The sequence below is a fragment of the Eptatretus burgeri genome, chromosome 15 (assembly GCF_056783735.1).
Source record: "Eptatretus burgeri isolate ZD-2024b chromosome 15, Ebu_testis_v1, whole genome shotgun sequence".
Classification (NCBI taxonomy): Eukaryota; Metazoa; Chordata; class Myxini; order Myxiniformes; family Myxinidae; genus Eptatretus; species Eptatretus burgeri.
The window spans coordinates 22018094-22032944 of NC_140975.1; the positions used below are offsets into that span (position 1 = coordinate 22018094).

Below are 14851 nucleotides of genomic sequence, written 5' to 3' on the forward strand. Positions count from 1 at the left end.
TATAAACTTCCCCTTTCAAAAAGCAGTTTTCCCAATTCCTCAAAAACGCATTATTTTCCCTTCCCTTCACTTCTCCATTTGTTCAGTTTTTTATTATTTTTATTTTGGTTCATTTAAGGCCTGGCCTCGATGAGGATGATACAGTCAATGACTGGAGTCTTTAACACCAAAAAAAAACTCATCATCTTCCATTCCAGATGCTCTGTTTCAGCACCAGGTTGTATTTGTACAAATGATTTTCATACAGGTGGATTTCCGTAGTCGAAAATCATTCACATCAATTCAATGAAAACAATTGTATGTTTTCTAAAGTGTATCGCTGATCACAAAATGTTAGCAAAGATACTTGTCTAAAATTCGTGCTTTTGTCCCAAACATTATTGAAAATAGAAGTGCACTCGGTAGAGCGCATACCTCCGCCACACAATGCCTGATCCACGAGATCATATCGGACCCAATACATTTTTGAATTATCATGCCATATATCGTTTTTGGCCCGATCACTCAATGGAGAAGAATCACTTTAGAAATTAAATAATTTTCGGATCCAGATCCGGATTCGGATCTTTACCAAAATTGAATCAATTCTTCCCTGTCATACACCGAACAAGTCTACGAAGTTTCGTCCAAATACGTCCATAATTTTTTGAGATATGGTGCTATATATTAGTTTATCCCTATCTCTCAATGGTGAAGAGTCACTTAAAAAACTTCTAGTAGTCAGTTCCGCATCCAGATGTTCACCAAAATTTAATCAGTTCGTCCTTGTCACACACCAAATTTCATCCGGATCCGTCCAAACTTTTTGAGATATCCTGCACACAAACGAACAAATGAAATTGCTCGTTGAGCAAGGAATTGCCGGAATAACTTTGTCATATCTCCATGATCTCTGAAAAAACAAAAACCTGGAAATCAATTTGGTTCTTATAAGTCGATCGTGCTACTGTTTAACGAGTTATAGCACTTAGTTTGGTCATGATCATAACTTGGAAGTCAATCAGATTTGAAATGCCGTTTTTATCGCAATTTGAAAGTTTTGACCCGACCCCCCCTGACATTCGACCCCCGACCGCTAAGAAGGGTGTTGGTGTGACACCCCAATGAGACATATGGTTGGATGCAGAATTGGAAGATGCACATTTTGTATTTGGTTTGAAGTCGATACGACCATTTTAGCGGATGTTATTGCGAAAATAAGAATTTCGGTTTTTCAGTGACCTTGACCTTTGACCTAGATTCACCAAAAACGACAAGTGTCTAAGTTGGACCATGGCCGATGTCTGTACCCAGTTTGGTCATGATCGCTGAAACGGTGTGGCTGCTACAGGGTAAACAAACACACAAACAGACAGACACACAGAATGACACACACAACCGACCAACATAATTGCCAAAATCCGAAGGATTCCGGCAGTAACAAACAAGAAGAGGACGTCGTCTGGAGCACGATACCTGCAAAATCCATAAAACAAATTTGACCTCAAAAATGATTGGTGGTTGAATTCAACGACCAAATATGAATCTCCTCTTCAAATTTCAAGTGAATTGGATGAAAATTGACAATTTTTGAAATTCGGCCGATGTTGACCTTTTGGCCTATGTTGACCTCAAATAATTGGTGGTTGAATTCAGTGACCTAAAATATATATCTTCTTTAAATTTCAAGTCAATTGGATGAAAATTGAGGATTTTAGAAATCTCACCTAAGTTGTTGACCTTTTGCCGATGCTGACCTTTTGACCTTTTGACCTAAAAAACAATAGGCTTCTCGCTTATGACAAACTCGACCATGAGGTGAAGTTTCGTGAAGATCGGTTTAAAATTCTGACCTGTTGGTGACAAAAAGACAGACAGAGAGGTGTGTAAACATAACCTCCTTCACCTCCAGTCTCAGAGGTAAATATCTCAAGGCTACCCTGGGTAGTTGGTATATGTAGTTTCACTGCAGCATGCTCATGTCGCTGTTCCAGCAAATTATGTGTTGTCATGACCTTTCACAAGCCAAGGGTGTTGCATGGTCTCGCAGGCCCGATTGACTGTCTGGGCCCTCTGCGAAGGACGCTCAATGGCTCCGTCGGCCACAAATGTCCCACTCACTGAAATTCCGATTGCAAGAATGATTCAGTGGATTAGCCCTTGCGATCATGATCATTATATATACCCCACACGACGGTAAACCATGAACTGCAGGTGCATACTGAATACAGGAGGGAGCCAGGTGTGTTACAAAAATATAAACGACTTTATGTTTTCTTCCTCATGGTACAATCTCCATAATAAACAGCACAATTCCTCTTGTGTGATGTTGTGATGTATCGAACTGCTCTGTGCCAGGAAACGCTCAACTTACAGACAAACAGGAGGTCGGGCTTTGCATCTGCACGACCTCCTGAAGCTCCTCTCGTTCTCTGCTCCACTCTGCCCGACCTGCTTGTCGGTGCTTCCACTCGGTCCTGGAAAGCAGCTTCACTCTCTAGACTCAAGAGTGAATTTTTGCAGCACTAGCCAATCCAGGGTACAAGCTGGTCGCAAGGCTCCATGTGTCTAGCATTTTGTAGCTTGTTTTGAGGCTCTGACCACCGACTACTGTTGAGCCAGCTGAAGCTTTGTGTGTGCTCTGCGAGGAAGAGTGGCTCTCAGATCAGCTGCTCCCCTAACTGCCTCATGGTTGTTGTGACACATGTGTTCTTAAGCTTTCTGACATTTCCGATAATGTCAGTGGAGCTTTTGCTCATGTACATAGTTCACAGCTGTATCTTAGCGACGTACAAACACCCTTGCCATGATTATCTTGTTTCCTTAAACTTGTGCAGCAATGCACACGAAGAGATGAAAGGTACAGGACAACCCTTTGTTGCCTGAATAATTAATGAAAAACTGCAAGCAACACTTACAAGTTTCATTCCCCCATGGAAACTCGATGTTTAACACAGGAAAGTCTCCACATGCGTCACAAGCAATTTTGAATGGACAATTTTACAAAAACTACACATTCTGTACACATGAGATGATGAAAATGTATCGCAATCCAAAATGCAAAACCCTCGAGCTCCTGATGGATCTCACTGAAGTCCCTTTTATTTTATTATTTTTATTATTTTCTATATTGTGGTTGAACATACTTTGTACAACTTTCACACCGTTACGTAACCAACCATATGACGTCACACTACATGATCTCACACGAGTAAATACTTTTACAAGCAAAGTCATTTCATACACGTCAACTTGGATTATTATTTTTGTCCGGACAAGGCAATTCAAATTAATAAGGCCTTTCTTCGCTTCCCCACGATGGACGTTCCACTATAGTCTATACCAGTGGTCCCCAACCTTTTGATCCCACGGGCCACATTCACTACTCCCAAGGATGTTGGGAGCCAGAAAAAAATTGATGCATTTTATTGAGAAACTTGATACTGTCACACAACGTTTGTGTTGAGAAATCGATACAACGTTTGGGGTTTATTGGAGTATTGTTTTTTTTAATTATTAAATTTTATATGTATTCGATCGATCGATTGTTCACGCACTGTAATTCTGAACAAATTTCCATTTGGGGTGTAATTAATTTTAAATACTGCCGCAAGATGCCGGAAGGTAAAATCAAATTGATTTGATTCCCCCCGGCGGTAAGCGGCAGTGGCATTGTGTAAACCCCTTTAAAATTGCTACATGGAAATGTGTTTTGATTGGAAAGTCCTCACGGGCCGCATGCGGCCCACGGGCCGCAGGTTGGGGACCAATGGTCTATACCCTGATATTGTAATTTACTCTTGCTGATCTGTCTGATGATCAAAACTTGCTCCATTTTGAATTTCTATTTGCATAAAGAGAACCTTTCAAATAAGAATTCATAAACAAACAAAACAAAAAAATTTTTTTACAGATCTATATAAATGATTAATCGATTGACTTGCTGCGTATCTACAAATTAATTGACAAAGGATAATAGGTAGGAAACAATAGAAACAATAAATTGACACAGGTGAATCGATAGGAATTTAAATAACAATAAAATATGAATAAATTGATGAATTCCATCACATTGAGGCTTGTGTGGGATTGGGGGTTGGGAGGGGACAGGTCTCCAGCTTCACCTTCACCACACAGACAGAGTGGGGAGGACACCATATACACTATGTACTTTTTTTGTGTTACTACTATGATGATGATATCCTGCTATATGTTGTTTTTGGCCCTCTCTCTCAATGGTGAAAAATAACTTTAAAAATTATTGGATCCAGATCCGGATCTTCGCCAAAATCGGATTGTTTCGTCTGTGCCACATCCCCAAACTCTCTACCAAATTCTGTACCAATCCGTCCGCACTTTTTGAGATATCCTGATCACGAACAGACAGATAGGGGTGAAAACATAACGTCCATCCACATTCAGTGGTGGAGGTAATTATTCAATAATATCAATGGATTTCCCGATGTAGGTATGAGGGGCGTTCAAAAACAATTCCACCAATGAGATTCTGACAACAGTCCGAGAAATGGTGAAGTTATTTTTTATATTTTCCAACATGTATTAGGAAGAAGGAAATATTTCTGATTATTATCATTAAATACGACTCCAATGAACAAGAAAAGTGGGCGCATTTGTTGGAACATTGTGAGTATCTTATTTGTATATGACATTTTGAGTGCCCCTTGTGCATGTACATTGTACATATATCCCTTTTATCTTTGCATTCTGTCTGTACATGTGCACAAGAAATCACGAGATACAGTATGTGGGGTCGTTCCCATGCTGCAAAGCCGCTGTAAGGGTATTGATAAATAGGGAACATCTGGCTATGCCTCGAGTACTATCTGTTCATGCTGGGAGGATAGCCGAGAGGTATGTACACGCCTCTGAGCTGTCTAACCTTGGTCTGAATCTTGATTCAGCTATAACCTGTCACGATCTGGTGTTTCTCAAACAGGGTGATTCATCAATGTGTGTCGTCCCTCCAATGTACATTAAACAAAGGTGGCGTCCCACCCGCCAGCATTAGTTGGTGGAAGGTAAAGATCTTACAGTGTCCTTAACGAAGAGTCGGCAAGTTATTGCAAAGAACTAAACAAATTCCAAATCTCTGCTCTAACCTACAGGGGGCACTGCATCAGCGGTAGATCCGCACCCCCAGAAATGATGCAAATCCGCAGCCACATTCTGCATATGAAACAGTGTAGAATTATCAAGGAATTACAAGAAACCTTGTTCCAGGAGGCCATTTGGCCCATGAAGTCTGTGCAATCATGCCAATATACAACTACCTCCCTGTCCCTGCTGCTTCTAGATAGCGATATCTAACTCAGTTTTAAAATCATCGAAAGTTTCTGCTGTCACTATCTTTACGGGAAGACAATTCCCTCCATTTACTACTCTCTGAGTGAAAGACCCCCCCCCAACCCTACCACAGTCCTTATATACTCTCCTGTCCTTTACTCTGAAACTGGCCCCTAGTCCTATCGGTGTCCATTCTGCTGAAACATTATTCTGCACTTATTTTGTCTACAATCCTTCATTATCTTACACATCTCTATTAGATACCCTTCCAACACCTCCTTTCCAATGTAAAATGGACTGCCTCTCTCAGCCATTCCCCATAGCTTAGTCGAGCTTGGCCAATCTGTTTGCTCTACCCTGTGTTGGCATAGATAACTATGTCCTTCCTCAGATGTGGTGACCACAACTGAACACAGTATTCCAGACGAGGTCTCACTCAATTCCTATACAGTGTTAATGTTACCTCTTTTGATTTATAATTTACCCCTGATGAGTGCCTCCTAAAACCAGATTTGCTTTACCAAAAGCTACCTGGCATTGTGCTGTCACCTTAACCACCGTATCCTTTACCACCTCCAGATCTTTCTCCTGCGTGACACACTCCAAAATTACCCATTGCATCATGTAATCCCTATTTTCATTATTCTTCCCCATCTCGAACACCTTACACTTTATGTTAAACTACATCTGCCAATCTTTTGCCCAATTTATTAAAGTATCCCGAATTTCCTAAATGTGATCACATCCCTTTCTGCTCTCTCCATTTCTTACCACTGAGCTTGGAAAGCCTACACTTAAAGCCCACTATCAAAATCGTTTATGTAAATATTGAAGAGTAATGATCCGAGTACTGATCCCTGAGATACGCCGCTACTTGCATCCTCCCAGCAAGACATCCTCCCACTCACAGCCACTCTTTGCTTCCTATCTCTAACCCAGTCTGCAATCCAGTTGCCTTCTCCACCAGCCAACCCCCAAGTTCTCATCTTGGCCAACAGCCATCTATGTGATCCATTCTCAAAAGCTTTTTGAAAGTTTCGATAAACTACATTCAATGCACCTTACTCATCCACCCAGTCAGACTGCCTCATGGAAATGCAATAAATTTATAAAACATGATCTTTCCTCATAAACCCATGCTGACCACATTTAATTAGTTTGTATTTATTTAAATGGTTCCTCATCCGCTCCTTAATTAACGTCTCCAACCACTTCCCCACAACTGAAGTCAAACTAAGAGGTCTATAGTTTCCCAATTCTTCTCTGGATCCTTTCTTAAATCATGGTGTTACATTTGCTACTCTCCGATCCTCCGGTACCCGTCCTTGACTCCAGTGAGCTCGCTGTTAAAGATATCGGTTAACATCTCACTTATCCCTTATCCACTTTGCCACCTCCCTCGATACTCTTGGATGCATGTTATCTTGCCCTCGAAGTTTATCGTCCCTTCGTTTTACTATCTGTTTCTTTACTTCCTCCACTCTTACTCGGATCTCCTCTAAAAGTCCTTCCTCACCTCCAAGGTAGATACTCTCCGCTAATGGAACTTCTCCTGACTGTTCTTGTGTAAATGTAGAAGCAAAAAATAGATAATAAATGAGCATTTATTATCTATTTTTTATAAATATATATATATATTTTTATATTATATATTTTTATATTACCCCTTCTATACTCTGACTTTTTTGGCTATATCCTTTTCATATACCCTGTTTGTATCTCATCAAAGATCAGGAAAAAATCAACTATGGGCTTTTCCTGACAAGTCTGGCCCCAAAGAACACACAAGGAAGTGCTGCAAGCTAACAGTAACTTATTAATTCGTTATAAACTTCGTTTTTATTCAATAAATCCTGAAGAGTTCACTGTGCATTGAATTAAAATGTTAATGAGCCGATGTGGTCCCATTCCTACAAAAAATAATGGAGCTCAAGTGCAGTTCCAAGTGTTCCAAGTGTCCCAAGCACTTCCAAATGTTTCAAGCATTTCCAATTATTCCATGTCAAGTACGCCGATTGCTCCATGTACCATGCGGCGTTAAAAAATAATAATGATAATAATAATAATAATTTAAAAACGAAAAACCGTTTCAATCCAGATCGGCATCACATACATGTCCAACGCATGCTCCTGCTTGTGGACGAGATGGTAAAGAAGGATGTATAAATTAAAACATAAATGGAGGAATATTCAATAAGTCAAATAATATCAATGGATAACAAAAGAGAGAGTAAACGAACGAAAGACTGAATGTTTATACTTAAACCAGAGATAAGAGAATGCCACCAAACGTGCACAGGCAAAAGGAATGACCGGACAACCATGTCGTTCGCATGGAAGAAAGTCTTCACAGCATGGTGGTTCTGGACCCACAAGTCCCATTCCTGCAGTTGCTGCTCTGCCGGAGGTGATTGGCACTCGTCTGATGTTCGATGGCTCGCTTGTTAGACATTGTGCGACTCTTTAGAGCTGTCGCGTAATAGTCCAATGGCTCGTCCATGAAGCTGCCGTTGAAACACCGCAGACAGAACGTTTGCTGGAAAGAGCGCCGAAAGTTCTGAGAGAGGAATCCGTAGAGCAGAGGGTTGGCGCAGCTGTTGGCATAGCTCAACACCACGAAGAACTGCGTGAGCGTGTACTTCGGGGGTAGACCGAACACGTCGAGGAGTTGCATCACGTAGAAGGGCATCCAGCAGATAATAAAAACGAAGACCACCGTGATGACCATACGCGTGATATTCCTCTCGGAGCGCCGGCGTTGTTGCCAACCTGCCTTGAAGGCCACGACCCTCATCTTGACTATGATAAGCAGGTAGCACACGCATATTGCCATCACGGGGACAAGAAAGCCCACCACGAAGGAGTAGAGTATGAAAACCACGTACCATTGAGTGTGCGGCAACACGAGGTTGCACACCATCCGTTCGGGCTCCTTCTCGCTACTTGGCTGCGTATCTGAGAAGATGATGATGGGCAAGATGACAAGAAGTGACAGGAACCACACGAGGACATTTATCGACCGAGCCACGGACGGGCGTCTATACCGAGCTGCCTTGATGGGGTGCACCACAGCGATGTAACGGTCCACACTCAGCACCGTCAGGCAGAATACGCTGGTGAACATGTTGATACCATCGGCGCTCAACACCAGCCGGCAAACAAGCGAACTGAAGGGCCAATGGTGCAAGGCTGCTTCGGTGGCAATAAACGGTACACTCAGCATGAAACATTCGTCTGCGATGGCCAGGTTGAGGATGTATATGTTGGTGGCCGTCTTCATTTTGGCGTAGCGCAAGATCACGTAGATGACCAAAGAGTTTCCCGTCAGGCCGACCACGCACACGAAGGCGTAGATGGATGGGATGACCACCCGCGATACACTGAACTCTTGCTCGTCGCTCTCGACGCAGCTTATGTTTGCACACGAGCGAGTCAGATTGCTGGTGGAAGACATTGTCCACACCATCTACAGCTGCACCTCTGATGCTTAAGCTACACGGTCTGAACGCTTCGCTCGCGCAAGAAGGGTTCTATATCCGAACCCGTTCATGCCGATGTCTTAATGCACCTTCAGCTCGCCTGAGGCAAGTCTGGACGACTCAGCCTTTTAAAACATCTCCAGACACCAGTCGGATCATCCTGGGTGAACCATGGTAACTAACAGGGGCGTGGCTTCATCTGACTGCGCATGCTGCGTCGTCCTTCTGCGATGGAATCTGCCCCTAGGCGGATATTGGGACAGAGTATTGGGGTAGGGAAAAAGTTGATGTGATGTTTCTGCGCACTCGCTTCATGCCTACCAAAAAGGATACACATGGTGTTTGTTAAATTGTCAATTTTATTGAGAAATTGTATTTCTCCCTCTTGCTCCTATCAAGGGCCATTGCCCCCAGATGGTTTCAGTTTTTGCATCCCACTGTGGTTAGCATCGCTTTCCTTTGTCAACCTCTGGTTGATAAAACATGTCACTTCGAACAGTCCGCTGATGCAGACTCTTTCGGGGAAGACTCACAGGAGTCTTAAAGTCTTTGTTTATCCTCAACATGCCGTGAGGTGCATAAGGCTACTGATGCAGTTTCCATGGCTTGGGTAACAATTCTTAACGGGTCATCACTCCGATGAAGGATACTCGCTTGAGAGTGCAGGGATTTGGAATTTGCTCAGAGTGCTGTCGATAACTCACTCTTTACGAAGGACACCTTGGGATCTTTAACGTCTACTACCTTAGGCTTGCAGACTATATGCCAAGTTTAACTGCATCTGATGAACATTGCATGCGAAACCCCAGGGTCAGAGTTTATAGGAGAGTTGAGATAAAAGACTATAGTATTCCTTTGTGTCAAATGCTTTCACATTTTCATCACCCTATGCTTCACATGAGATCCTGTTCTGTGGATGTTTGAAAAATAAATAAAAATCAGGACAAATCGTCTTGTCAGCAGCCTCTTCCCTCGCTGCAGGCATTGATCGAATCAGAGCTCATCCAACACTTGGGATATGTCTTTCAACCCTGACAAATCTCTCTCTCTGTGTGTCTCTCTGTGTCTCTCTCTCTCTCTTCAAAATGACCATATGGGAAAATCCTCACATCTATACTTTGTTAAAAAAAACCTCTTGAAAAAGTTCAGTCACTCAAACATTTGGGCCTCACCATCTGCCATGATCACTCTTTGGCAAAGCACAGATCCAAGTTTGCCTCCAAAGTAACCCACCGATTGGGAATACTTTGTCGTGCAATGTTTTCTCTTGGAACTTTTATCAATTTACAAGGCCTTCATCCACAACTCGATGGAACGAATGCTGCTCTCCACTTTGGGCCACAGCCCCTGCCTCGCATCTTGCATTTCTTGATGCTGTGGAGTCCAAGGCCCTCAGAATCATTTCTCCTGCGATGAAGCTGCGTCTCTGGGCATGTTGTTCTTGCATTGCAAACAGATTGGTGGCCTCTCTGTCTTTTATCGCCTCCGTTCTGGTCTTACATCCTCTGCCCGTTCATTTCTCTCTACCCCTCCCCCCCTCCCCCCAACATCGCTCCCAGGTTTCTGCAGAGCACACGTGATCTGTCAGTAAGCCACTTGAAGTTATCCCCATCCAAGAGAGTCATGATCTTTCCTACCCTCATTTTCCCTCGCCAAAGCCCATGACTCTTTCCTAGTTATTGTGCTAACCCCTCAACCATCCTCGATACCTCACCCTCTTTGTCGTTGTGGTTCTATTCTGTTTCATTCACAGTTTTTCTCTTCCCTTTCTTGTTGGATTTGAGCTTGTATCCAACTTGTTCAGCCCGTGTGTCCCCCGCTGCCTCCATTTGATCTCATTTTCTCCATGCACATTCTACCTCCAAGTGTCCCTCTGTTGTATACGACGTTGAAGATAAAATAAATAAATAAATATATAAATCAACATCCGTCACCTTTACAGAGTTCAATTCTATCACTTTCCATTTACTGGGTGGAACTCTTTTGTAGCTTGCTGTTGTCTCATTCTACCAGATCAGCATCAGTGACAAAGTTGGACACAGATTGAAGTAATACCGAAATTACAACAATTTAGCATAATTAAACAAAAACAAATTTAGAGACATTTTTACACGAATCGTGGTCATTGGTTCGCGGGCGCCAGCAGTAACCACTATTTTCGTTGTGTCTGTGTCTGTCTGTGTGTCTGTCTGTGTGTCTGTCTGTCTGTCTGTCTGTCTGTTGGGTGGTCGCAAGACTACCGTTATTCTCAGGTTTTCCATCTGTCTGTATGTATGTAATGGACAGCTCTGGAGGCCAGAGGAGTCAACCAATTTTGATGAAACTTGACTGGTAGGTTCATACCAGGATCTAGTTCTATGCTTTTGAGCACCGTTGCTATGGACACCAGCGTTGCCTCGCAACGGGACTGAAATTTTTGAAAAAATAAAAAATATATTTTTTTCAAAAATCAAAAATCGGCTTCCGCGCTTTTATGCGTACTATAATCAACGTCTTTGTCAAAAATTTTCAGCCCAATCCGTCAAAAACTATGACTAGTATGCAATTATATAGCGACCACCCATGTTGCCTACTGGCTTGTTGGATTCGCTATATCTATGCTAGATATCCCTTATTGTCGGGTTGTGTGTGTGTGTTTGTGTGTGTGTGTGTGTGTGTGTGTGTGTGTGTGTGTGTGTGTGTGTGTGTGTGTGTGTGTGTGTGTGTGTGTGTGTGTGTGTGTGTGTGTGTGTGTGTGTGTGTGTGTGTCTGCAACGCGAGACTCCACAGCACGAACCAACAAACCGATTTCGATGAAACTTTGCCAACAGGTGCCATCTTGTCTGGGAATGTGCGTGTTTGAATTTCGTTGCCTAGCAACCACCCGTTGCTGTGCGGCAGCCGAAAAACCGCGTACAGTATTTTCAATACTTGTCCTTCAGTTTTGAATGTAGAGAAACGAGACTTCGGAATTAAAGACTTCGAGATATTTAGAAAATTTTACTCCAGCCGATTTTTGATTGAGGTTTTATTTTTCAAATGGTAGTCCTTCAAAAATCGGGTGTTTATTTACCGTCATTTTTTATTAGGGGCTTAGGAAAGTGGGCGGAGCTTAGGGAAAGTGGACGTGGTTGATGAAAAGTGGGAATGGCGTAGGAAAGTGGGCGTGGCTTATGAAAAATATTGTGTGGCTCAGGAGGTGTGGTCAAACAAGAGCATTGAGAGAAGTTTATCGGGTTTTCCGTGTATGTGTGTGTGTGTGTGTGTGTGTGTGTGTGTGTGTGTGTGTGTGTGTGTGTGTGTGTGTGTGTGTGTGTGTGTGTGTGCGTGTGTGTGTGTGTGTGTGTGTGTGTGTGTGTGTGTTTGCAACGCAAGGCTCCACAGCACAAACCAGCAAACCGATTATTTTTCAAATGGTAGTCCTTCAAAAATAGGTTATCTATTTCCCGTCATTTTTTTTATGAGGAGTGCCATTTGGCAAAATACGCAATAGGAAAAATCTTGTCAGGCAGAGGAACAATTGTATGTGAACCAATACGTCGTGGCAATGAATCTTCGTCGGTGGATCGGTCAGAATGAAAATCATCGTATCCAGCGCTTCGATCCTCGCGAATTCCTCGTCGCCTACCGGCTTGTCTGTCTGTTTGTGACTCTCTCCAGAGTATAGCTCCGTGACGTTTGATTCGATCTTAATGAAACTTGGACACAAGCTAGATATCATGGTCTAGTTGTGTCTTTTTGTATGAGGGGTGTCCCATGCCCCTTGAGGGCGGAGCCACGCCCACTTGAACTTTTTGTTTTTTTCTCGATTTTTTTCTCACAATTTAATTTCCTAGAAGCTGTGCGTAATGTCCATAAGTACAACATATAAAAAATCCGATTTGATTTGGTCAATTTTGACGGAAGAGATAGGGTTTTACGGTAGGGCTTCCTAAAAAGCTTCCACTAACTCAATTGTACCTGTCGTGGCATTGTTCAATCATGCCCGCGAACCATCGTCGCCTCCCGGCTAGTTTAAATTTATTTTCATTGTTAAGGTAATCTACTGAATTATTCATCTGTATACCTGTGCATTGTTTGTTAAGCATTATAGTAGTTCAACAAATCAAATTCCTGGGCAGAATTTGACAGAATATCAAAATAATAGGAGGTTAAACTGGAGTTTGCCATGTGAGCAGCATAATTTCCAGACTGTACAGCTCATGAGGGACTTGTCGTTTTGGTTTGACTTAGGATTATCAAGGTATGCAATGTAATTTGGGGTGGAGATGGAGATGGGGATGGGCCAGGCATCTGCCTGGGGGATGGCCAGATGGAGGCCCATGGAGTACCGGCGGAAAGTGTACGCAGCGACGCGCTGCTCTGGCGCATGCTCCCTTCCTGACCTGACCAATGCAGTTTAGTGCGTATGCGAAACGGGGATGCCTGCGGAAATAAATCTCATCTTGAGGGATCTCGATTATTACTCTGCGCACACGAAGCCAAAAGTGGGTTAAGCTTTTTAACTTTTGATTGGTTCACTTTGTCTGTCTGTCTGTCTGTCTGTCTACAAACATCAGTTTGTGATCGAGGAATTTCAATTGAATGTTATATTTTGAACAAGAATCAGAACATGAATTAAAAAACGAGCCTGGAGTTTAACAGTACTTTAGCTCTGAATTTGTCCCGATCGTGCACGAGTGGAGAGGAATGAGACATTTTTTTTTAGTCTGTCTGCCTGTCTGGCAGTCAAACAAAATTGAAAATCATTCCAAACAGGAAATATTGTTTTTAAGGACGTCATTAAGGACACAAACAACTGGCATGAATAACTAATGCAACGTGTTAAATCAGGTGGTATAAAAGAGGCTGCCTCAACGGCGGTAAATGTCTGAAATTTTTTTTCTACAACTCTTAGAATCTGTATTCTATTACATTTTAATTATATGCTTGAACATTGTGTACCACAAATCGTGTTTTTGGAACTTTCAACACCCTTCCGTTGAGCAGTACTTGGCGAAAATATTATGACATTTTATGTCATGTTCAATCAAATTTTCTGCTTGCACACTCCACCCATGTCCTTGTTTTATATTTTTTTATTGTTATTATTTTTTTATACAATGTTGAGGCTCATATGAGAGCCCCATACTGTCTTAAACATCCGAATTTTTTAAAACGATCTTTAAAATTATTATTTTATTGAAATTGAAGTACAGGAGGGCCTTGCCGTTCATGGGTTTACTCTTCGTGGAATTATTGAGAAAATGTTTGCAGATTGCGGTCAATGCACTCAAATAATCGTGGCTTGGTGAACTAGATTCCGCATTTATTCACATAATTAACATGGGCTGTCAACACAATAACCCCCTCAAACCCCCGATCATCAACTCCTCTTTATCATCACCATCAACAACATCACCATCACATTATTGGATCATGTTTATCATCATCATTATTAAAAGGTGAGTTTAATGATCTTAATAACTCAAGAAAATTATCTTTATTTTATGTTCTTAATATAGGAAAATAATACTTTATTTATGTTCTTAATAACCCTTTTTTCATGAAATTAATTAACAGAAAAGCAATGCACAAACATGTTAATTAAGGGTACAATTTAGAGAAATCTTAAAGTTGAAGTCCCTAACTCTATTCTCCGCATTACTTCCAAAGTTTGCAGATTTGCGGTTCATGGGGATTTTCAAGAATGTAACCCCAGCGAGAACAGCAAGGCCTTCCTTAATATACTTGAACACTGGGTGGGGTATCGTGTTCTAGGAACTATCTAGTTGCTTCATGTAATCCTTCTCCGATGCCATTTACTTTTAAATAAATATACCTGGTCTCGGGGTTGCATTCTGCTTGTTGTGATGGCCTCATTTGCTGATTTCAGGTGATTTCAGTGTTGTTCGACAAGTCGGCTAAAACTGGACCAAGCCACACCTGCGACCAATGGTTGCTAGGCCAAATTAGATAGGTCGCAAGTGCCTATTGGTACATCACTCGATTAATTCCTCGGTCCTAATGAGTATTGTAAACTGGCCAACAAGCCCGGGAACCTGCTAAGGGCTGTGGACTTACCTGGCGGTTGTGGTCATTTTGACATGACCCGTGGGACTCAAACCGGG

General features: G+C 42.2%; 1 protein-coding gene and 1 long non-coding RNA gene across 2 annotated transcripts in view; one reads left to right on the plus strand and one right to left on the minus strand.

The window, feature by feature from the left end:
• LOC147011713 (uncharacterized) overlaps window positions 1–14851 on the plus strand; it is a 128084-nt gene that overhangs the window by 106515 nt on the left and 6718 nt on the right. The window lies entirely within an intron of this gene.
• On the minus strand, window positions 2175–9009 carry LOC147011715 (somatostatin receptor type 1-like). Its single transcript, XM_085856918.1, has one exon. The coding sequence runs from the start codon at window positions 8747–8749 to the stop codon at window positions 7631–7633; it is 1119 nt and encodes a 372-aa protein (XP_085713044.1). The 5' UTR covers window positions 8750–9009; the 3' UTR covers window positions 2175–7630.

Bases quoted from the DNA above. Each gene is read 5' to 3' on its own strand.
- LOC147011715 (XM_085856918.1), bottom strand. From the start codon at position 8,749: ATGGTGTGGACAATGTCTTCCACCAGCAATCTGACTCGCTCGTGTGCA.